The sequence below is a fragment of the Typha angustifolia genome, chromosome 13 (genome assembly GCF_048772165.1).
Source record: "Typha angustifolia cultivar Huaian chromosome 13, ASM4877216v1, whole genome shotgun sequence".
In the NCBI taxonomy this organism is placed as follows: Eukaryota; Viridiplantae; Streptophyta; class Magnoliopsida; order Poales; family Typhaceae; genus Typha; species Typha angustifolia.
Window position 1 is genome coordinate 4334319 of NC_133251.1, and position 22251 is coordinate 4356569.

The 22251-nt window shown below is 37.8% G+C and overlaps 3 protein-coding genes and 1 long non-coding RNA gene across 6 annotated transcripts; all 4 read right to left on the reverse strand.

The window, feature by feature from the left end:
- Window positions 1–65: 65 nt before the first annotated feature.
- Window positions 66–3297, reverse strand: LOC140773468 (uncharacterized). Of its 3 annotated transcripts, none has more exons than XM_073116049.1 (5): window positions 3146–3297; window positions 2182–2313; window positions 2021–2089; window positions 1846–1952; window positions 66–1131 (listed from the first exon to the last, which is right to left on the reverse strand). In XM_073116049.1, exons 2-5 carry the CDS (start codon window positions 2288–2290, stop codon window positions 421–423), a joined length of 996 nt encoding a protein of 331 aa, XP_072972150.1. In that variant the 5' UTR covers window positions 2291–2313; window positions 3146–3297; the 3' UTR covers window positions 66–420. The 3 variants fall into 3 exon arrangements, with proteins under 3 accessions (XP_072972150.1, XP_072972152.1, XP_072972151.1); XM_073116051.1 differs by having other exon boundaries at window positions 2182–2307; window positions 3146–3244; XM_073116050.1 differs by lacking the exon at window positions 3146–3297 and having other exon boundaries at window positions 2182–2552.
- A 998-nt stretch (window positions 3298–4295) lies between these two features.
- LOC140775111 (ninja-family protein AFP3-like) lies at window positions 4296–7362 on the reverse strand. The gene is made up of 2 exons (XM_073118371.1): window positions 6489–7362; window positions 4296–4816 (listed from the first exon to the last, which is right to left on the reverse strand). Exons 1-2 carry the CDS (start codon window positions 7033–7035, stop codon window positions 4437–4439), a joined length of 927 nt encoding a protein of 308 aa, XP_072974472.1. The 5' UTR covers window positions 7036–7362; the 3' UTR covers window positions 4296–4436.
- A 1417-nt stretch (window positions 7363–8779) lies between these two features.
- LOC140774520 (uncharacterized) lies at window positions 8780–11133 on the reverse strand. Its single transcript, XR_012106606.1, has 3 exons — window positions 10648–11133; window positions 9370–9568; window positions 8780–9213 (listed from the first exon to the last, which is right to left on the reverse strand). It is a non-coding gene; the product is annotated as an uncharacterized lncRNA (long non-coding RNA).
- A 505-nt stretch (window positions 11134–11638) lies between these two features.
- On the reverse strand, window positions 11639–17930 carry LOC140774825 (protein LONGIFOLIA 1-like). Its single transcript, XM_073117962.1, has 5 exons — window positions 17002–17930; window positions 16144–16208; window positions 14013–16043; window positions 13577–13730; window positions 11639–12662 (listed from the first exon to the last, which is right to left on the reverse strand). Exons 1-5 carry the CDS (start codon window positions 17153–17155, stop codon window positions 11845–11847), a joined length of 3222 nt encoding a protein of 1073 aa, XP_072974063.1. The 5' UTR covers window positions 17156–17930; the 3' UTR covers window positions 11639–11844.
- Between the last annotated feature and the right edge of the window lie 4321 nt (window positions 17931–22251).

Consider the following 22251-nt stretch of genomic DNA (forward strand, 5'->3'; position numbering starts at 1 on the left):
AGCAGTGAGCCATGGCTGTGTTTGCTCTGAGTGCTAATGGCCGTTAGCTATCAAAGGAGCAGACATTAGTATCATGTTCCAGGGTAATTCTCAGTCCATATAAAACCTAAAGCAAATTAGTTGCAGGTATACTTGTTGACACATTGGCAACATTCAGTCTTACATTATTCAGTCGCATTTGCAGCATGATGCAAATCCAACTGAAAGGAGAAAGAGAGATGCAGTCTTAGGCCACAGCATACGACAACAGGTAATCATTGTTCTTTGATGAACTCCATCTCCATCTTTGCCTCACATTCAACTCCGAGGATTATTAGATGGGATACCTGTGAACTAACGCTAGCTACAAGCATCTCAGTGAGGAGATAACCCACAGAACATACATACACCCAGTATTTCATTGAGAGAAGCTACTGTGCGTTAACTTTTCTTGTTGGCATAGTCTTCAGGTTCGTCCTCATCATCTTTGAAATTGTCCTCCAACAAATCATCCTGAGCATATTGGTCAGTGCTGCTTCCATACTGATGATGGTTGGTTCTGCCATAACCACCGGCGCCGCTGCCACTAGCATAGGTATCAACAGTTGTGCCGTCGACATAGTTGTCACTGCCACCAGCACCACCAGCAACACCATAATACTCACCAGTGCCACCGACGAAATTCCCACTGTTTCTATTGTATCTTCCACTGCCATAACCTCCACTGCTTCCAGAAAAGTCTCCAGCACCATAGCCACTAGGAGTGCTGCCACCAGCATAGTTATTACCAGAGGTATTAATGAAAGAGTTGTCACTGCCGCCAACACCTCCAGCAACACTGTAGTTTCCACCACTGCTACCAGCATAACCACCGCTTCCAACACCATAACTTCCACTTCCACCATCACTGTATCCACTAGCACCATAGCCATCAGATCCGCCACCATATCCCCCTCTTCCGCCATATCCACCACCAGCACCTCCACCATAACCACCACCACCATAGCCGCCACTGCCACCATAACCACCACCGCTGCTGCCATAGCCGCCAGAGCCACCGTATCCACCACCACCACCACCGCCATAACCACCACGAAATCCACCGGAACGATCATTAGCATAATTAACCCTCACCATTCGTCCATGAAGATCCTGAAAGCAATTAAACAAAGAGCCATATATAATAACCACGAGATCCAAAAGGATGAATACTTATTTTGCTCAAACAGTAGAATCAGTCAACTATTTTAACATGTCTACCACTTGATCCCTTATGTCCTGGGCAGTGAAACATATGCTTTATCAAAGATCATGCATGATGCACTGCTGACAGCAAAATGAGAGGGAAACTAGTTTTAATAAACTGAAGCATCTAAAGTTGAATAATTCACTTAAGAGAGCAACAATAGAACAGTACTACTCAGGTATACCCAGCCACAACTCTCATATGTCCTACCTTTATTGAAAGTCACTGTTATATAATATAAGCTGAATGAGTTTTAACTTTTAAGACGAAAGGTTATATATGAGGGTGATTTCATGAACCTACTCTCACATTCACCATATATCATGAACACATGTCAAACCCATAGCGCATGATCACCAAGAGAAGACTCAGGCCAGAAGAAGAAAAAAAAAATACTTTGATACTTTATCTGCCAAGAATGAAAGAGACATGTGTAGAGCTGAACCGGAAGTGGCCAAGTCAAAACTCATCAAGTCTCTACAAATTGCTACACAAACAGCATTATCAAGCCATACCATTCACTTTATCTAAAAACAGGAAACGTGTGCATTTGAAGTTTGTCACTTTGTTGCATACCATGATGTTAAAGCATTAATGCTAGCTCTATAGAACATGCATACCTTTCCATCCATCCCAGTAATGGCAGCTGAGGCCTCTTCACTGGATGTAAAAGTTACAAAACCAAACCCCCTTGACCTCCCAGTCTCTCGGTCAATGATAACTCTAGCTGAATAAAATGGTCAGTTAAAAGCAGCATTGACTAAACAAAAGGAAAAAAAAGAGGAAAAGAAATACCTTCAACAACTTCACCATAGTTAGTAAAAGCTTCCCTTAGACTCAGATCATCAGTACCATAGGAGAGTCCTAAACAGAGAAAATTTCAAAGCATCAAAAGCAACACATAAATAAATCTCTGGCTAGCCAAAGAACACAATATTGAAGGAGTATGCTCGGACCTCCAACAAAGAGCTTTGAGGATGACATGCATCTTATTGCTTGGTATACTGATGGACTGGAAGTTGTAGCTTGCTTGATAAAATTTCCAACTTTATTAAGAAATGCCATTGTTCAGAACCTGCAACCTACCACTTGAGATAAAAAGGAAAGAAATGATGATCATCCACCACTTTTACGGGAAAAAAAGTCCCCTCTATAAACTTTTAGGGTTTTTTGTAGCTTTCCTTAGAAATTTTTTGCAGGAAATTTTCCTCGGGTGTTTGGATAAATTTTTTGAATAAATATTTTCCTAAGAAAAAATAAAAAAAAGAATCTACTCCCACCTCATTATTTTTTCTTACACTCGCTCCTCTCACACTCTCTTCCTCATTCCTCCCTCTCCCCTCCCTATCACCACTCTTCTCCTCCTCCTCCCACCACCACCACCACCACCACCTTCTCCGCCCAACCCACCACCTTCTCCTCCGCTTACCACCACCGCATCCTCCAACTCCTATCCGCCCACCACCACCACCTCTTCCTCTTCCTCTTCCTCCCATCTCTCTCTTTCTAATTTTCTCTTCCTCCAAAATTTCCTGAACTATCCAAACAAGATAATATAAATCAATCCAAAGGAAATTTTTTACATAGGATCCTTTAATGTCACTAACCAGTTCCTACATGAGTGACTTTCCCATGGAAAATATTCCTCACTTACCCAAACAGGCCCTTAGTACGAAGGACCTTGAACTTTGAAGTCGTTACATATGTATGGAGAATAATAGCTTCTACTATATTAACAATAAAAAAATAGCGTGATTCCAACCTGAAAACAAAGAGAATTGCACAAGAACAAGATTGCCGGCAATATAAATGGACAACAACATCTAAACACCAAACTAGAAACCAAATTTTTCGCAAGGAACTAAATCCACCGATCTCGATAGAAGAATTACGGTTTAAGGTTAGGGTTAGGCGTAGTACCTAGAAGAAGGAACCCTCTCGATCGTCTCGGCCAAGAAAACCCCACACTCGATTCGCCTGGCGAGGGTTTAAGCAAACGATGGTGGTGGGGGCTTCTCGGGATGCGAAAGGGGATCGTCACCGTTGGTAGCTGATGAGAGAGAATAAACTGCCGTTGGATGGAGGCGTTGACTTCTAAGTTGTGTTAATTGTTCCTAAGGAACCACGAAAGAGGTATCTTATCTACTTCCCATCTCCCTCGTGGTAATGGATCCTGGTTGGTTCACTAATATGACCCGTACCATATCCTACTTAGAGGGTTTGGATGCAGAACATGAATCCGATAAGAATTCGTGATCCGAATTTGCAAGCCAATGCATATCCTATGGGGACCGGGTTAGTGGGGTTATGGTGTGTGTTACGATACGACCATATAGGATAAATTTAATAATTCGTATATGGATCCGATCCGTATTACTTCTATAACTAGGGGTGAGCGTATGATCAGAATCTGAATTTAATTAATTATTATTTTTATTCTTATTTTTTTTTTATCTAGATCTCTGCCCTCTCGGACCACTTTAATTTTTCATATCGATTTTCGATTTAAATAAAATTAAAGCCATTAAAACTTTATCATAATTTTCTTATGTCCGAATTAGTTCAAATCTGATTCGTAACAATATCATTGAAATCATTTGTGACAAATTTACATCCACTTTTGGACTCAAATTTGGGAGAAATTATAATTTTCTGTTTGCCACGATTTCAACGATGATAGAAATGTAGTTAATTATTTTGCTATTTAGTCATAGCGAAAAATATTAGTGCTAACAAGTAACAATAATAATAATAATCTGATCTCGATCAGAAGAGTTAAATATTTAAATTTAAAATACAAGAATAAATTTAAATTTAAGCTAAATCACAGACGGGGAAATGTTGTATTTGCCAATCATTTTACCATTGCATGCTAAATAATAAATTTTGGACTTAATCTATCAGCTAATCGTATATGGTGAGAGGTTGGAATCACATCACATAGTAGTACTAGATTTTAAGCATATATATAAAGTTATTATGTACTACAAATTTATGGATCAATATAAAAAATTCCTGCAGCCAGAACTGAAGAACATCTGACAAAAAAATTAAAAAAAAAATGGAGACATGCACAGAAACTAAACTTCCAGTAAAAATTTCGTTTCTTTTTTTCTCATTAAGAAGAGCAACCTTGTACTCCTCATAGCATAGAAAAATAGAAAGTGAGAAGAGAGGAAAGAAGAACTGCTACCAAGATTGAGGTCTAGGATCATAGAAAAGAAGCAGATGGGCTGACAACAATATGCCTCAGAGGATGGGTGACATCGCCGCCTCCGGCGTGCTTTACAAACTCGGCGGGTGTGAGGAAGCTTCCATGGCACACACAAACTATGCTCACTTCCTCCCCCTTCCTGTACTTGTAGAGAAAACCTTCAATCCTCCTCCCATTAGGGCCTTTCCCCATTGTGGACACACATGGCATCTCTTGCACCATGTTCTTCACTTCAGTTCCAATGTTATTGGCTTTTCCTGTTATCCTTCTCAAAGTGTTAGTCTCTCCTCTATGATTTGTGTGCGCAGGCGAAGACTGCACTTTTAGGGAGATCTTCGCCGCCTCTGTGCACTTGCTAAGTCCAGAGATATCTACTCCTGAGAAGCAAATATGAATGAGAGGCAAAGTGATATGCAAAAAACACATCCTATTTGTTTGGCAGGTAAATTGACAAACACAAATAATAAAATCTAACATTACAAGTGCAAGTACCACACACTCTTTATCATAAAGGAAAAAAAAATGATCCAAATAGCACCTAAGATAGATTTATATTGCAGGTAGTTGACATTGCAAAGATATAGATTGTAGGTATTGTTCCACAATTGCTTGATTGCTTGTTGCATTGTTTTATAATAATGAATCATAATTCTGATATCACTACGCTACTTGCCAATATTACATCATATACTTCCCAATTGTATCGCAAGGCATGCGAATTCAGTTTTTGGGCATCATATATGATGTTTAGTCACTACATTCTATTGACAAGAAAAGAAAGACAGTTGATATAGTAGAGGATTCACAACTTAAGGAGCTTAAGCCATTAAATGATGTGGATTCCATTATATAGTATATACATGTCAACTTCTACCTCTGATGTTACGGGACTCTTCACCTTGATAGAGATCAGGAAAAAATAGCGTGTAAAGCTGACATGAATTATTCATTATAGCTCTTGAAAACAATCACATATTAGTACTAGATTGAAATGTATACAATTTGTCACTTCCGACAAGTAACAAAGACGAACATATGATAACAGACATTTTTAAGATTTGAGACTAACTACTTCACTCCAGCAGTACTTGGGCTACAACAAAGATATGATTCATTACTCAAAAGTAATGTGAAATTGTGTGCCATATCTGAAACATCCAAATATTAGTTCATGTGAAGTCTTGGCCTGGTATCGATTGAATTGGCCGATACGTATCAATCATGTTGGTTGTAAACACAATTTTTTTTTTTCTTCTTTTATGCAAATTACATGCGAAACGTCTAAGCTGCATCTAACATGATTACAACTTGGGACATTAATTATTAATCTCTTAACGTCTTGAGCACCAAATTTTACATTTCTTTTTCTTTTTGTTGCTATTTTCTCTACCTTTCACTCTACCCCTTTTTAGTTTTTCTTTTAACACCCGTACACTCACCTCTATTGCAAAGATGGTTGTTAGCCCTTAGCCTCATCTATAGAATGCTTTCTACAATCTCTGTTATAGAGGTGATGATGACGACGACGAACATACGTATTTAATGAATGCATCTGAAATTTGATATTGTTCTTAGTGTTTTCATTCTCTGTATTATGTTGAACAATCTAAATTTCTTGTTCTTTATTTCCCTCAACTTCTAAAGTATTCTATGTTTTATATGACTTTTAGAATTAAGTACATAAAGAAAAAAATAGTCCAAAACCAAAATGGTCACCGATACTTATAACCTCGGGTGAATCAAGCCATTGACAGTCTTCAATAAAATCTCTAGATCCAGCAAACACTGTCTATTGTAACTAAGCAGGCATCAATGAATTCATGTCTAGATATTTGACACATTACCACTTAGAATAATATTCAAGAACATAGAACAATCTAAACAATTCATATGGATGCTGAGAAAGCCCATTAATACACCTTAAACCAAATCGATCATAGTCTCCTATCCTAAAACGCAAACATCTTAAACACACACACAAAAAAAGTACAGATAAAGAAACAAAGATAGCATGATCAACATAACCAATCATTGGCGATTATCACATACCTCGCAGTGTCCGGCTTCCGAAATTCAACCTCTGCAGCTCAGAGAAGCTCCGAGAAATTGCCGGAAAACAATTCACTGCCGCGGCGGTGGGCCTCGCGGCAATCTCTCCGTTAGCGATCCCTTTGGTTACCTCCTCATCCATTTTCTCCCCCACCTTGGCAGAATTCCTCCTCTCCAATCTCTTCCTCTTCACCTCCAACCTCTTCAGGCTCTGCATCTCCTTCCTCTTCCTCCTCATCTCTTCGTTCTCCGTCGGCAAAGAGCTCGTCCGCGAGATAAAACCAGTGGAGACCATGAGCTCGTTCTCGCTGGGCAACGCCGCAATCGACGAAGACCTCACGAGCTTCTTCCCCTTGGGATCGTTCCGATAGCAACCACCAAGGGAAAGGCCGAGGCTTAGCTCGATCTCGTCAGAGTCCGCTTCCCTGTCCTCTTCTTTCACCTCTAAGAAGCTATTGCTCGCAAATCTCTGCAGGAAATCTCTTGGGTAGCTCCCGTTTCGGGCAAAAAATAACTCCTTTTCCCTCTCTATTGCCTCCTCCTTCATCGTAGCAACAGATCACTCTTTGATATTTCTCGAACAATCACCGTCTTCTCTTCTAACCCAGATCACGGATTCGTCTATCCTACAATATTCGACGAGAAATTTGAAATTTGAAGACCAAAACCACAAAGAAGAGTTGATCTGTTCTTCTATTTTTCTTGGATGGGGAAGGGGCGGCGAAGAAAACGAATAAATCGAAACCAAATTGATGTAAAATATCCAACGGAGAAATCGAAGAGAAGCAGCAACCGCTTTGGAGAGTAGATCTTTGACGAGGAAAGAGATCTCCTCCCCAGTACCTCGAATTATTTTTTTAATTGCCAAGAATAAGCCTCCAAGTAGACAGGGGAAACTTTTCTTTTTGCCACGTTGAACTTGTAGTACACGTGGCGGATGGGAATTGCTACAGCCCCTCCGATTAAAGCGAAGCGGCGCCAAGCTCCACCGGACCATCCGGCTTGGCTCCGGCTGTCCAAACTCAACGTGTCAAAATTGGATAGGAGAATGTCTTTATCCCGATCTCTATCTAGATTTTCCGAACCCTGCTCCGATTGATACACGGATATATAAATATATATTTGGTCTGAACCGGAAGCGAACTATTTATCCTGAGGTATAAATTTAAAAACATATAAAGAAGAGTGCACAGTAATATAATATAATATAATATTTTAATTATTAACATTAATTGATTGAGATATTGATAGAATTATCTATTATTTTTATTTGAAACTATGAGCCAGATGTATTTAAAACTAATATATTTTAGTATTAAAGTTTGAGAAAAGAACAACTTTAAGTTTGCGGGAGGCTCGCCACGTTAAAAACTCACGGTTAGCGGTTGCCACGTCACGTCCTCTATATTGGGCCGCGGAGGAGCCAAGCCGGTAAAACCGAGTAGATCGGCGAGGATATAATCATATATAGATAAGCTGGACCCACCATTAGACTCCCAACTTGCTCGAACTTTTTATTTTTGTCCTTTATTTTAATTTATTTTTAAAACTCTCTCTCTCTCTCTCTCTCTCTCTCTCTCTCTCTCTTTGAGACGTGGGGGAGCCGCACCTTATGCCACGTGTGGAGACAGCAATCCAGCAAAAACACGCGTAGGTTGGACGCTTGGGGCCCGAGACAGCTCACCCCAATGGCAACAGGGGCGTCCTAGTAGATACGTGTCGACCAAGCAGGGGGAGAGGACGTAACTCCTCGCGTCGTGCGACGAGGTGTCGTGTCTTGGAAGCGACTCTGTAGCTGTCGGACACGTCATCGAAATACGGCGTGATGGAGATGTGACAGTAGCCACGTGTCGTCTGATGGTGGGGGGAAAGAACGTTGGTGGGCCACCAGCTTTTGCTTTTCCGTAGTTAGGAGGGAACAAGATCTTGGGATAGAGATCGATCGTAGGGACATTTTCTTATTTATTTTCATAAGAAGAAAAAATAAAAGTCCTCAGCTTTGTCGAGATGGAGAACTAGGTTGGTTCAAAAAAGATGTTGAAGTTAATTACATTTTTATTTCGACAGTACATCAGTAGAAGGCTAAAATCTCTTCTGATAACAAATCAGAGGAAAAAGGAGGAGGAGGGAAAAAGAAAAAAGAAATGGTTTAAGGAGAGATGTGTTGATACAAATCACATCAGATTCAAGTCCATTCCAAAGTTATATTTTATATAAGATGAAGGAATTCAGTTATATAAAAGACTATGTGTTGTATAAAGTATTCTCTGATTTGAACTCCAATGGCAGGTTAAACTGGGACATTGTTCAGTTCCCACTTCTCTCAGAAGGATTATATAAGCCATAGGGAATGCTGCAATTATAGAACCCCATGCTTGAATGATGGCCAGTAACATTCTTAATTACAATCTAAATCAGAAAACTAATATTCAACTTCTACCTAGTTAATCTATCTCATAAGAGTAGACCTCAAAAAATCGATGCAGGACTCCTACTCCAGAAAATAGCAACTGTTACAACACCTAATTTAAAAAAATAATAATAATCATCAGTTGTATATAACTTCTAAGACAACATTTTACTGAGCCAGCCAAACGTATCATTCCCATTTGGTGAATGCATTGCTGATAACCATTGAGAGAAAGTAGAGGTATTAATTGACCATCATCTGAGCAGTCAGTTTGATTCCTGAAATCATTCCTCTTGAAAGGCACACCATTAACAACTGGAAGAGCAAAAACATCATCATCAGTGTTCAGATCTAACCAGAGGCAAGTCACCAACCAACTAAATTAACTGAAATATATTTTGCACTAGACTCACTTGTCTTAAGCACATGAAAGGAATAAATGCGAAAACAGAATGGAGAAGTCTATGTTACCTGATTATAGACTTATGCATATATTTTTGTTTAACTGAAGACGCCATTCCGGTAAGATAATTGTGGAATCAAGCAATCAGCAGTCTCTATGCATAACAGTTAAAAGTTCCAATGACAATATTTTGTCATTGATTTCCTATCACAATAGTTTTTTCACTGATGGCCGCCTGCTCACTTGAAAAGCATACAAAAGATCAATCTGCAATTAATTTGTCAATCTTTTGTTGTAGTCATAAAAAATGGAAAGAGAAAGAGCACAGAAATTGAACTAATAAAAAGTAAATCCATTTCAAAGATATAGACATATGCAGCAACACATTTTCTGATTTGAACTGCAAGACAAGGTAGAGGGACATCAATAATACAAAATAGTCAAAAATATCTATGTCTTTCAATCTTTCCTCTAAACGGCACTACAACTTTGGTTAAAAAGAAGTCAACCAAATATGTGTTGGTATAGCCATCATGCTGTTCTTGTTTCAACTTTAACCAGATAATGCCAGTTTGCAACTACAACACTAGTATACGAACCACTGTAACTTACAAAATGAATATACTAACATTCCTGTCCAGCACAGTCACAAAAATATCCATGTCAAAAGTATGGACAACAAAAGGGAAGCTTAACTAAATGACTAACCAGAGCGAAGAAGAGAGATGAATGGAGGAAAAGTATCAATTATTCAATTATAGCAAAACCAAATTATTGGGAGTAACAGCTTGTCAAATAATGCCGCCTTCCATGCATCATTCTCAGCTACAAGCTAACTGATCTGCCAGTGCTTTTGCTCCAACAATCTTTTGAAGAATGATTGATCGTACTCGACGGCCCTTTTTTCCATTATAATTCAGTCTATAATATGTGCCAATTAATGCCCCGTCCCAGTTTCCCACTGGTTCCTTTCATCAGCTTCATCGAACCTCGTTAGCATTTCTCAAAGAATGTGAAGCTCAAAACAAATGAATTGATGATTGTTATTGGCGGCAGTAATGGTGGTCTTTATTGGTTGTTGCTGTTGCTGTTGAATGACTAATTTGATCTAAGAGTGAACTGACTAAAAATTACAAGCAAATCATTAAAATACCAAGAAAAACATCAGTTGTAGTAGAAAACATTCAAAAAATTGCAAAAAAGAACTTATAAAAGCCAATTAGGAACTTAGGAGTTTCCATACATAATACGCTTAACAAGAACTAACTACTGAAATCATAGTCCCTAGTAGAATATTCAAATGAGATAGCATTAAAATAACATATCATACTTATGGAGAGATATACCTGCATAACAGAGGTCATTACTCCACTGGGATCTCCCTGACTTAGGATGCTCCAATCTTGTGAAAACCCATGAACTAGTTCTGGTGATGGATGAAGCATTTGGTCGTAATGCTGAACAAAGGCAATGCCGATCTGGATAAAAAAGAATCAGCTTCACAATAGACAAAACACCCTTCCGAAATCCCACTCAGGAGTAGGAAAAAAGAACTCATTTTTGGCACAAACCCACGAGATAAAATGGATCAAAAAGAGAAACCCATGAAAGAAAAACTGGAGAAAACGACCAAGAATTAGGTGGAACCGGGCCTAATAGAAAGGAGACGCGAAGAGATTGGAGAGCAAGGTTATGCTACTAGCCCTAGAAGCGAGAAAAGGGCGGAGAACGAAGGATTCCTAAGCGGCTTCGATCCAAGAAAAATGCAAAATTTATTCAAGTATTGTTGTAAGAGCGCGCTATAATATCTCCTTAATTTGTGAAAATGAGTTATTATCCGACGTGGCAGGGTCTATTTTATGAACTGTCCCTGAACTTTTGTCTATTTCCGCATAAACCCATTAATTTATGTCGAACGATAAATTTTATGACTATTTTCTATTTATTTTAGAGAAAAAAAAAAGAAAAAAAAAGGTTAATGATAAAATAGTTATTTAATATTTTTCATGACTACACTCGAAAAGATGAGAGATTTTAAAGGATCAATTGTAAAACCAAAAAAAAAAAAAAAAACTAAAGAAATACATGTAAAAATATAGAATATTTAGATAGTGTTAGTGTAATTAATCTTTTTCAATTATTAAGTAAAAGATATATACTTGTACTCATGTGTATTTCATGTTGAGCATCATTTTCTTCTTTTTTCTTTTTGCCAATTTAACTTTAATTTTTGATTTTAAAAGAAAAAAGATAGCCTAGAGGAGTCCCAAAATAATGAGAAATTGAAAAAAAAAAAAAAAAAAAGTGGACTGAAGGATATAAGCATGGAGAATTATAAGAGTGGATGCCACCATTTGGCTTCACTGGTTAAGTGGGCACTCAAACTATTACAAATGATATATGATAGTATGCAGTATTGCTGACTAGTATATAAGATGCCATGTTAGGCTTCAAGATTCTGTAACAGATAGTTCTATACAAGCTATCAATGGAAAAAAAAGAGTAACTTTAGAAAGAGGAAAGATATGGTAGAACTGAATTAGTTAACTGTGCCTCGGAAAGAGCTGCCTTCGCAGCTTGCTTCGCTTGATCTGAGAACTTTCGACTTCGCCACTTATGACCTCATCAATTAAATCCTTAAAGATTGATCTCTCAATGTCCAAAACCATTCCCCTGACCTCGCTGCGGAAGTTTTCCCAACCTTTCATTTGATGCAATATATCTTCACCTGATATTAGACTGTCATCGTCATTGCAAGTGGTAGGTATTGAGGTTTCAGCTTGGAGGTGGTCAATCTCTGCACATATATCTTTCAACAGTTGCTGACCGCTGAGCTTTTTCGATCGAAGAAAGGATTCGAGTTGATGGATGGAACTTGATGACTCCATCTTCTGAAATATAATTTCGTTCACCACATCGAAAACAAGCTTTCGGTGAAGCTTTTCAGGATCAGGCTGAGGCTGGAGAGTGATCCCATGAGCAGATTCAGATGTTGAGAGCTGCTGTAGTTTTGTTTGTTCAAGAACAAGGAATAAATCAGAGTTGACAGCGTAGCCTGATGACTTTAGCTGAACAGGCATTTGACATATTGCTCTGGGGCACAGATCTTTGAGTAGAAGGCCAGAAGATGAGAGTATCTCATAGACATACAGGTGATCTTTATTTTGTGTACTAGAGAACGATGTAACAATATCGGTGGTTGGGAGTTCTTCCTCAAGAGAACTCAGCTCTCTGAGTTTCTGAACAAGAACTTCCATGTGTTCAGGATTCATTTGGCCGACTTCAGTGCTAATCTTGGATGTTGGTGTGTCGGGCAGACTAATTGGGTTCCAGCATTCATCTGAAGAATGAATTTCATCATCTGCTCAAAGAAAATAAAAATGTAAATTAGTTATAATTCCATCCCCATTTTTGAAAGATTAAACCTCCTTGTTGAAATTGTTTCATGCCTATGAACTAGAAAATATATCAAAATAGCTTTATACATGGAAAGATACAGAGTTTGCATGTCTTGGAATTTTCAAGTCCTTAATCATACGAAGTGCATGATGTACTAGCTTAAGCAACAGAAGAACTCACACCCCTCTTCCTTCTCAGTAAAAGGAGAACAGTAGATTATGTATGATTAAAATCGGAGATTGCCAGGACTAATTGGACAACCATATGTGGGGCTTAAGTGTTGTTCACAAGGGAAACATGCGTGTAGATTTGAACTGTAGGTTTAATGTTTAGATTTTAGGACCACACATAATATGTCAGAGTAGTTATTGGTTGTAACTATGGAGCCAACTGACAGGTAAGAATGCTTGTCCTTTTAAGGACATCACAACTTAATTAACGGGACACCTCAAGGGAGGACAGCCATGTTGCATTTTATCACAGGCAACAGTTGGCTTCTTTATGTGGGTAATCTTCAAGGGAAGCAGATAATTTCATCTAGCATGACACTTACATTATCATCGGATAAATTAACTCCTTGCTTTGAATGAAATTGAACTTTTAACTCTAAAAGGACTATGATTGGAAAACAGCTGTACAAAGGTAATTTTTCTAGGAACAATGTCAAGCAAGCAGTTCTTAATCTTAAAATAATGTGCTTACTTTTGGATGCTATTAGAACCTAAAAAGTATGAATATTGTCAGGGAAAATTACTGGAACACAAAGGTACTGATCTGTTCAGTTCTAGCAGAGCGATTGACTAGCAATTCTTTTACAAGTTACAGCATTCTGCATCACCAGGATATACTTATTTTCTTCAATAAAGAAACCCTCACCTTTGAAAGAATTTGAGATTCTCTTCAGTGGAGAACGTGACGGATCATCATGGTAAAATGAGGCATCGAGGACAGAGACAGGACTCGGCTGTTCAGGTGCAACAGTCCTAAGTTCCTTAACTGATGAATCTCCATTCAGCATCAAAGAAGATTTCTGAAACAAAGAATATCACTGACCATGAGAAGGGATGCAGGAGATGAGAAATTAAGACAATGAAACCTAGATATATAATATTGAAGTTGCAGAAAACATCAGATATCAAGTATTATGTATAGGCCCAATAATATTTCTTGAAACAGCAACAAAGTTTTGAAGTTGTGATGGATAAAAGCAAAGAAATTACAGAATTAAGTTAATTTAATTCATCTAACAAGGAGAAGAATTCTGAAACTTTAATATTATCCATAGAAAAGTAATTCAAGACAATGCACATACCTCCTGATTCAAGAAAAGTGGTGCGCTATCAGCCATCCTGCTTGCAAGACTCTGCATGCCTTGCTGAATAAAAGATGATTTCATAACATCTGCCTGTGATGCCAAGGTAATACTGCTATCAGAGTTCTCTGAGATTCCATCTTCCTGACGACTCGAGTTTCTCTTCACACAACTCTGTATTTGAGAAGCTTTTCGCCCTTGTCTTCCTCTTGGAGAGCCTGATTCAGATGGTTGCCTATTGATAGAATGTCTCTGTCCCTTGTTTGAGCCATTAGAAGGAATAGGAGGCCGAGAATTTCTCTCACATTCAACCTTTCTCTGTAATCTTGGGCTCGTGGAGCTTGAAGTTTCTGATGACTTGTCACTATTATCTCTTAAAGACTGTTGAGGCTTAGACAAAACTTGAAGTTTCCTGCCATTGAATTGCTTACTCCTGGAGAGAGCATCACTACTAGGGCTCTTGGGACTGAATTTAGGACTGTGTTCTTTAACCGATCTGCTGTTTAGAGAAACATTCCTTTTGCCTTCTGAATCACTGATCCGCAACTTCCGAAGACCAGTTAGGTCAGCAATTGGGGTAACAGCAGCATTTGCAAAGCTAGATTTGCTGACAGATTTTGCCGGTTTCATGATTACAATAGGAGGATCAAAAGCTCTTGGGTTGCCATTTCCTTGGCCCAATGATTTTTGGAGATTTACTTCTCTAAGATTCTGGTCATCCCTAGTCAAAGTTTCCCGGAGTGACATTTCAGATTGTTGATCATCATCTCTTTTTGTTTGTAACAGTCCCTTTGCATGCATAGCATCCAAAATATGTTTAAGAGCCCTGAGGTCCTTGTTGGATTCCTGAAAGTCAAGATCTTTCAATTTTTTCTCTATTTCACTGTAGACGGATGTAGTTTTTGGCTTCATCTGGACTTCTTGGTAATCACAAGTACTCCTTTTAGTGTCACTTCCATCTTGCTGCCTCCAAGGAGCTGCTTCAGTTAATATCCTTGACGATGACTTGGGTTTTGAAACCAAAGCATGACCTTTTGGCTGCGGGGCATGAACATTTTTGCAAGTGTTCTTAGGAGACTGAGATGGGTGATCAAATTTACAGCGGGAAACTGTATCAGATGATTTTGTCAAGAAGATGTTCTTGTGCTCTGCAATTGGTTCATGAGCTTCCAAGTCTACACTGGGCAATATTTCCAACCCCATGAGCTTTGCAATAAGACTGGTGGACCGCTTGTGGCCAGGTGAGTCTTGATTCAATACGGTAGAAACTCTTTGGTTGCTGCTATTTCTATCCAAGTCTTTGCAAAGTAAATTTAGCTTTGGACTAGAGTTATAGCTCCCGCTCCTCAGGAATCCTTCCCTGCTATCCAAAGAGAGTCTAGGGAGCTCTCTAGGACTGGTATTAGACTTGCTATAATCACGCGAATCCATTGATACGCGTGAAATTTCTCTACCATCACATGAGAAGCGCTGACATTCCCTAGGAATTGTGTAAGAGGCATCTTTAGCTTCATACTCAGAAAACTTGTGTGGTACTTCTTTAAGTTTTTTCAGGACTCCAATGGATTCATCAACATCCACTGAAAACTTTGTAGTTCTATCGATTCCAATCACATATGTTCCGTCCAATGACTTGGAGAGCAGCAAAGGCCTTGGGGAGTCCTTGTGCTTTAGTTCATGCCTTTTCACCTCCTCTTTTGCTGAAGTCTTAACCGATAATCCCCGGCTATCTCTATTAATAGAATCCTTCACAACATCTCGGATACCATGCGACTGACGACCTGACTTAACTGATACACTTGGATTAGTTGAGATGGATTTAGTAGTAACTTCTGAACTCTTCAGCTTTTGTGAACCTTTTGAGGTCCTCTCTGAAAAGAATGTCCGGTCGAAAGAGGGGAACTCTTGTTGGCTTGATTTGTTGCAGTCAAGTGAAGAAAAAGATGACCAAGATGAAGAAGATAGCGAAGCTGTCGATGACTCCATTGAAGACCTGGGATTTTCATTCAAGCTCTTGCAGAAGCTTTTGTCCTGCATAACACATTACATTGTCACACCTCCTCCCTTAACTCAACAATAACAAACATTGATTAACAGAAAAGAGAAAGGAAAAGAAAGATGGAAGTCTTACCAGATTAACCTGTGGAGAAGTACTATGGTCTGCTCCACGACTTTTGCTATTTGAGTAACCATAGCCTAAAAATATAAATGATGATTAAAATAGAGCAGGAGAGATGAATCAGATAATACAGACTTGCAGATCGAATAAAACCAAGGTTCAAAATGAGGCAATGAAGAAGTAAGCAAGAGTGAAAAGAATATGAAATTTTCGTTAAGAATGCAATATTTTCTAATAACAAATTGAAGCGTAAATTGATACTGTGTGATTTTTCAACCAGGTACATCTCCAGAGTAGAGATACATGACATGAACTCATTATATTTTGTTATGTATATTTTGGAAAACTTGCTCGTTTTACATGTTAATGCTAATTAGTAATTATAACTACTTGACCACCTGAATCCAATGCCACACGAAATGCTTTACAACATGATATAAAACCTTTGAAATTAATTAATCTCTCAGTTTAGGGATACCTAGAAATAAGATGATTCAAAATGCAAATAGTTTTTTCCTAACTGATAAGAGCAAGACCAATCAGACAGCTCATTTGACTCATTAATATGCACTTCTCTTATTAATTTTTAACTTTGCACATCTTTTCATCTTCCTAATGAAAGCCTAACTGGGTTTTAATCCCCAATCTTTTCTCAAAAAAGAATCTGCATTGCAAAAAAATGTAAATTTCCTTAAGAAAAGCTATGTGCTATTAAACTGATTACTGAAAAATGAAAGCCAAAACTATGTACTATTAAGTCATACCAATTAATTTTATTTGCCAATCATTTAATCCCCAAGAAAATTGAGGAATAACAACAGCAACAAAATGATAATTCAAACATTGAACATAGAGCTATGAGATATATACCTGAAGGAAGCTTCTTATGCTTCTGCGCCGTGAGACGCCTTCCAGCGATGAGATGGTGGCGGTCGAATATCTGAAAGATCCCAGTCATGCATCCAATCTGCTTATGAAAGTCTGGGTTCTCGTCGCCAAACGGATTTATAACTTTTGCAGGCATCTCTAACTCTACTCTAACACTATGAGAACTTGTAATTGCCACAAACTCAGAACTCAGAGCTCTTTCCACAACTATACTTCATCAAGAAAGCCTTCTGAATTCATATCAATGCATCAGAATCACCTTCTCTTGTAGGTGGTAAGAGACAACCCAGTACAGGTCACAAGCAACAACCCCAAAGAACATTCCAACTAAGACCCAACCAGAATACAATATCCTAAGACTCAATTCTTTTTCTCCCCACAACACAACCTTGAATAAGTACAAGGAATATGATTTACCACACCAGGGTCCCAATTGAAATTTATAAAGATGATGGCTGGATGCAGCAAACCTGAATCAGAAGGAAACAACACTCTTCCAGCAAACAAATGCTGCAAAGATGAACTGGGAAAAGGGGAAATAAAAAAGGGAAACTTGGGAATCAAATATGGACTGGCAAGAGAGAAGAAATGAGCCAAATTAAGTAGCTTTTCCCTTTCTATCTCTCTCTCTCTCTCTCTATTTCTTTTTTTTGCTTCTTCTTCTTGTTCTTCTTTTGGTTGGATTCTGCAGATGGGGAGGGGAATGTATGATCAGAGGAATGCAGTGAATCCAATGGGGGGAATGAGGAATGGTGACAGGGAGGAGTTATGGGCTCTTCTTTAATCCTAAGAATGGGAGTGAGTTTGGGATGGAATTGAGTGGGTCAGAGGGTGCTTTGGTTCTTCCTCACAATGCCATGTGGGTTGATCATTGTGAGTAGGTCTCTAGCTGTCTCCATGGGCATGTGATGGCTGTCAGGAGACACAGGAGTTAAAAACCTTGTGCTAGCTAAGCTCTATGAAAAGAGCCTGCTTCCAAGTTCAATGCTCCCACACTGTCATTTTCCACGAACCCTTTCTTTGCTCACCACTTCTTTACTATAATACCCTTTGCTCCATATACTATAAATGCATTTTTCTCTCAATTTTTTATAAATAAAAAGATAAATAATAAATTTTATATACATCTAAATGTATACCATACCTTTAATATTATTAACTAATTTAAAAGCTTAGGCCGCTACTTATCATATTATAATGTATATCGTGCTTTTAACTCGTAACCTTTTTTTTTTTTTATCTCAACACGAAATATGTATATATTTTTTAAAAACAATTTACAAATATTACATCCTCTGTATTTGAATGCATAGCTCCATTGTGAAAGAATGTTCTGTCCTTCAGTTTGCACATACCATCTAAATTAACCTATTAGTTATAGAAGATTAGCTCAACATTTCACATGCAAGAAGAAAAAAAAAGGCATAAAAATTGGAGAGGCATACAAACTTCAGAGAAGTTACTCTGCATTGGTAATAAATATATTCTTGCTTTGAAGCTTCAGACAACCCCATTTAACCTCTTTATCAACAAGTACTTCTTTTCTTTTTTCTCAATCATCATCTCCAAAAAGTTTCCCCATGAGTAATGGATCTTTTGCACTATTAACCATCGCCAACTAGTCACTTAACTCTGCTCTTCCTTTTCCTTACAAGGCCATGTTATGTGATGCATTAATGTTAATTGCAGTAGTGCCCACATTCCATTTCAGTTGTTGGCAAGCAGTTGGTTGAACTGTAACTCCTATATTCTGGACCAACCTCTGTTTCCAAAAGACAGCTAACAGGAACTGGAACACCAGTATAGCTTTCCAAGGAGCCCATCCTGATTTCCTGAGCTACTTATGTACTGCACTTTTGTAATCATTTAAAAAAGTATATATATATATAAAAAAAAGATAATGCAATGAGTACATAAGAATGGAACAAAGTCTCTGAACTGGATGGTAGTTAGGATGAGCATGAGTGGGTTCATCTCTGACAAGTTCCAAGAGCATCTTGGCACTTCTATGGCCTCATATTCTCTAATGAAATTGCTCCATCTCTCAGACAAATGAATGTAAGACTGTATACATCTTTTCTTTTCAATCATTCTTTCCAAAATTTTATCTTAAAACTCAAGTACATTGCAACTGATCTTTTCATTTTTCCTAGCTAAGTAACTAAATAAAAAGCTTAAGATATTAGACAACAAACTAATAAAAATAAATCTTTTCTCTTCATGTACGCCACTATTCCTAAAATAGGGATTAACATTGCGTTAGCATGGTTTCTATTCACGACCTAAGAATCATAGTCCGATGCTATGTTAGGCGAGCAATAAATTGAAAAAAATAAGAATAAAACCGTTAGGTAACAAACCTAACAATACATATCAAAGCCTTGGCAAAAAAGATGTATACATGCCCTAAATCTAGATAATGGTGACATGCTTTTCTGTCCTAACGTTTATGTACCAAATGCAGTTAGATTATGATCTATAGACACATTTATATTGTGTTGCTCACAAGGAGAGTAGTACTGTTGTGCTCTTGAAAAGGATAGCTTAAAGCCATTCACATGGAGGAGGCCAAGCAAAGGCTGTCCATTTCTTCATCCCTTCTTCCTTGGGTTACTCTCTTTGTTCTTGTTGGCCATCACAACCATATACCAAAAGCTAAGTTAAATGACCATGCAAGTCTAGTCTATTAAAAGATTCCCTGGCATATGATAGCTACAATGAGGTTTGACACATTATAGATACACACAAGATATGTCATCTAAATTCTGAGATACCTGGTCAATACAATATGAGTAGGGTGTGCTGAAGTTTGAAGGCAATGGATATGGTTAATATATAATATATATTCTCAGATTTGAATCTCATCGACTTCGATTTAATTAGGACATCATTAAATTCTCATTTTTCTCAACACACACACACACACAAATAAAAAAGCTATATAAAATATTCAAAAGCTTCCTACATTCGAGTTGATAATTCACATAACATAATGCTATATTTACTGAAAATGACAATTATAGCTTACAATTAGGGCTATATTGTCATTAACAGAGGAACTGCTATCAATTTTATAAAATGGACATTTTCTTTCAAAAGAAAACTATCTGGATTGTTTTGAAGGATAACAATATGTAAGATTGAAGCACTTAATTAAGAAGAGAATATCTGAGGATTATTAGTAGGCACCCAAAGTTCTGACTCAGAATGACAATGCCCTTTTGTCTCTGATGTCCTTTTAGGATTTAAAAAAATATATATATATACTGTTTTACTTCTTCTCCTAGTTAACCTCCTCACTCTTGCAGATGCAAGTTGTCTACTGACATTTATAATATGCAGCATCTAATGATAGTAGTAGTTCTTCCAAACTTAATGCATGAGTTGTATAAAGTATACAGTATTTTATGTATGCATGCATGCATGAAGTATACTATTTAGTTTAGAGAGAGCAAAATAAATAAAGAATGGCATGTACATGAAGGGGGGGTACTAAGATGCCTAATTGTAAAGTTGATGGTGATTGGTGAGATGTAAGATAAGAATAAAGGAAAGCAATGCCACATGCATAAAGGGGAGATGTCACATGGGATGTGGTGCCCCTTTTGCTTCCATAGGAAGCACCAACTGGCCCAAGCTACTCACTCATCAACAATTAAAGCCCCCATGTACAACTAGATGGCCACATGATGCCCCCTAAGAGTTTCCTCTCTCTCTTTCCTGAATCCAAACTAGAACACCACCATGTGATTAAGAGTCAATTACAGTGATTGGAATGGCCTATATGTATGTATGTATGTATATATGTATGCATGACGTAGTTTAGCATGAGATGAAGAGAAAAGACAATGAATGCAGTGAGTGCCCATGTGACATGCAGGGCCCTTTGACTTGTATGCATGATTCAAGATCATAATAAATATACTTTTGTCATCTTAACAGTATGATTGGTGAGATGGGAACGGTTTCTCTCTCTCTCTTGCGTCTGTGAAGAATTTTGAATCAAAGTATTTGTTTGTTTATTTGTTTTTCCATTCAAAATTTTCCAACTGAAGTACTTTTAAGTTAATTGGTAGATAGCTTAGCAGATGAGGAAAGAGAGTCACTTCAATCTTTTAGCTGACTTTTTTCCCTCTTACTCAAGGTAGTTGGTCAATGAGAAACAAACTAAAGCAATCAAACTTTGAATGCAAATTGTCAAACTTCTACTTAAGATTAGATCTAGGTTTGCAACTATAGTTAAAAAAGGACCACACAGAAAAAAAGACAACCCAATGTAGGAGACTCTTATATTAAAATGACTAAAAACAGCGAGATGTATGCGGGCTTACCCACGCAAGTAACTCAGAGATTGAACAAGATATCAAAAGGTACTTTGATCCAAAAGTGTAAAAAAAGGAATTCTGTTAAGCCTGATAGAGGAATGCAGAAGCCCAAAAATCAATCCCCCACAAGGTTTGAGTCCTTATCCAGGATAACACAAGTTGGACAAGGATGGCAGCATAAAATGGCAGCACAACATGTGAGAGTGGACCAAAGATGAGTGCACAGACAAAAACAAACTGCTTGACTTGCCCCTAGATGAGCATCTGGTATTTTGCACCAACCACTTCACAAAGCTGGCAAAGGATCTCCTCCAATGAATTTTCTTCCTGATTTAATTCTGCACACACAGCAAACTGTTAATACTCTTCAGCTACAGGTAATTGAGAGTTGAAATTATTAGTCTTTCAACTTTGGTATACAAGTTAAATTCAAAATTAGGCAAAGATTTGCAGAGCACAAGCTCTGCAGCTTGGACCACAGACATTTCAAACAACATGATAAGGACTTCCACTAGAGCAACTTGACATAGCTACTGTAGGGTCATCAATAAAATTCGAAAGAACCCGTCACATAAGAAAAAAAATATTAAAGAAACAGATTAAGGAAATGAGAGTATATCTAGTTGTGGTTTTAGCATCATATTGTTAGTTTGTAATTAAGAATTGCATGGTAGTTTCTTTCTAAGTAGATAGTACTCATCAGGTTAATTGTACTACTGTATATATACAGATTCTCAATATACATACCCGAAACATTCTTCTTAGTATATGTAAATCAGATTGAATCTGGACGATATGATCAGGGTTGAGATTTCTTTGAAAATATTCCTACACCAAACCTGCCTCATGCAGTGTTGAATTTGCCAACCTTAAACCCTCCGTTTCAATCCACAACTGACCCAAAGTG

Excerpts from the sequence above, each read along its gene's own strand:
- LOC140774825 (XM_073117962.1), bottom strand. The coding sequence starts at position 17,155 with ATGCCTGCAAAAGTTATAAATCCGTTTGGCGACGAGAACCCAGACTTT. Across the intron at positions 16,209-17,001 it reads GCATAAGAAGCTTCCTTCAG|GCTATGGTTACTCAAATAGC; the intron begins GTATATATCTCA and ends TTATATTTTTAG. Across the intron at positions 12,663-13,576 it reads AATCTCAAATTCTTTCAAAG|ATGATGAAATTCATTCTTCA; the intron begins GTGAGGGTTTCT and ends TTCTTTGAGCAG.
- LOC140773468 (XM_073116049.1), bottom strand. The coding sequence starts at position 2,290 with ATGGCATTTCTTAATAAAGTTGGAAATTTTATCAAGCAAGCTACAACT. Across the intron at positions 1,953-2,020 it reads CTATGGTGAAGTTGTTGAAG|CTAGAGTTATCATTGACCGA; the intron begins GTATTTCTTTTC and ends CATTTTATTCAG. Across the intron at positions 1,132-1,845 it reads TTACTGGGATGGATGGAAAG|GATCTTCATGGACGAATGGT; the intron begins GTATGCATGTTC and ends AATTGCTTTCAG.
- LOC140775111 (XM_073118371.1), bottom strand. The coding sequence starts at position 7,035 with ATGAAGGAGGAGGCAATAGAGAGGGAAAAGGAGTTATTTTTTGCCCGA. Across the intron at positions 4,817-6,488 it reads CGGAAGCCGGACACTGCGAG|GAGTAGATATCTCTGGACTT; the intron begins GTATGTGATAAT and ends TTTGCTTCTCAG.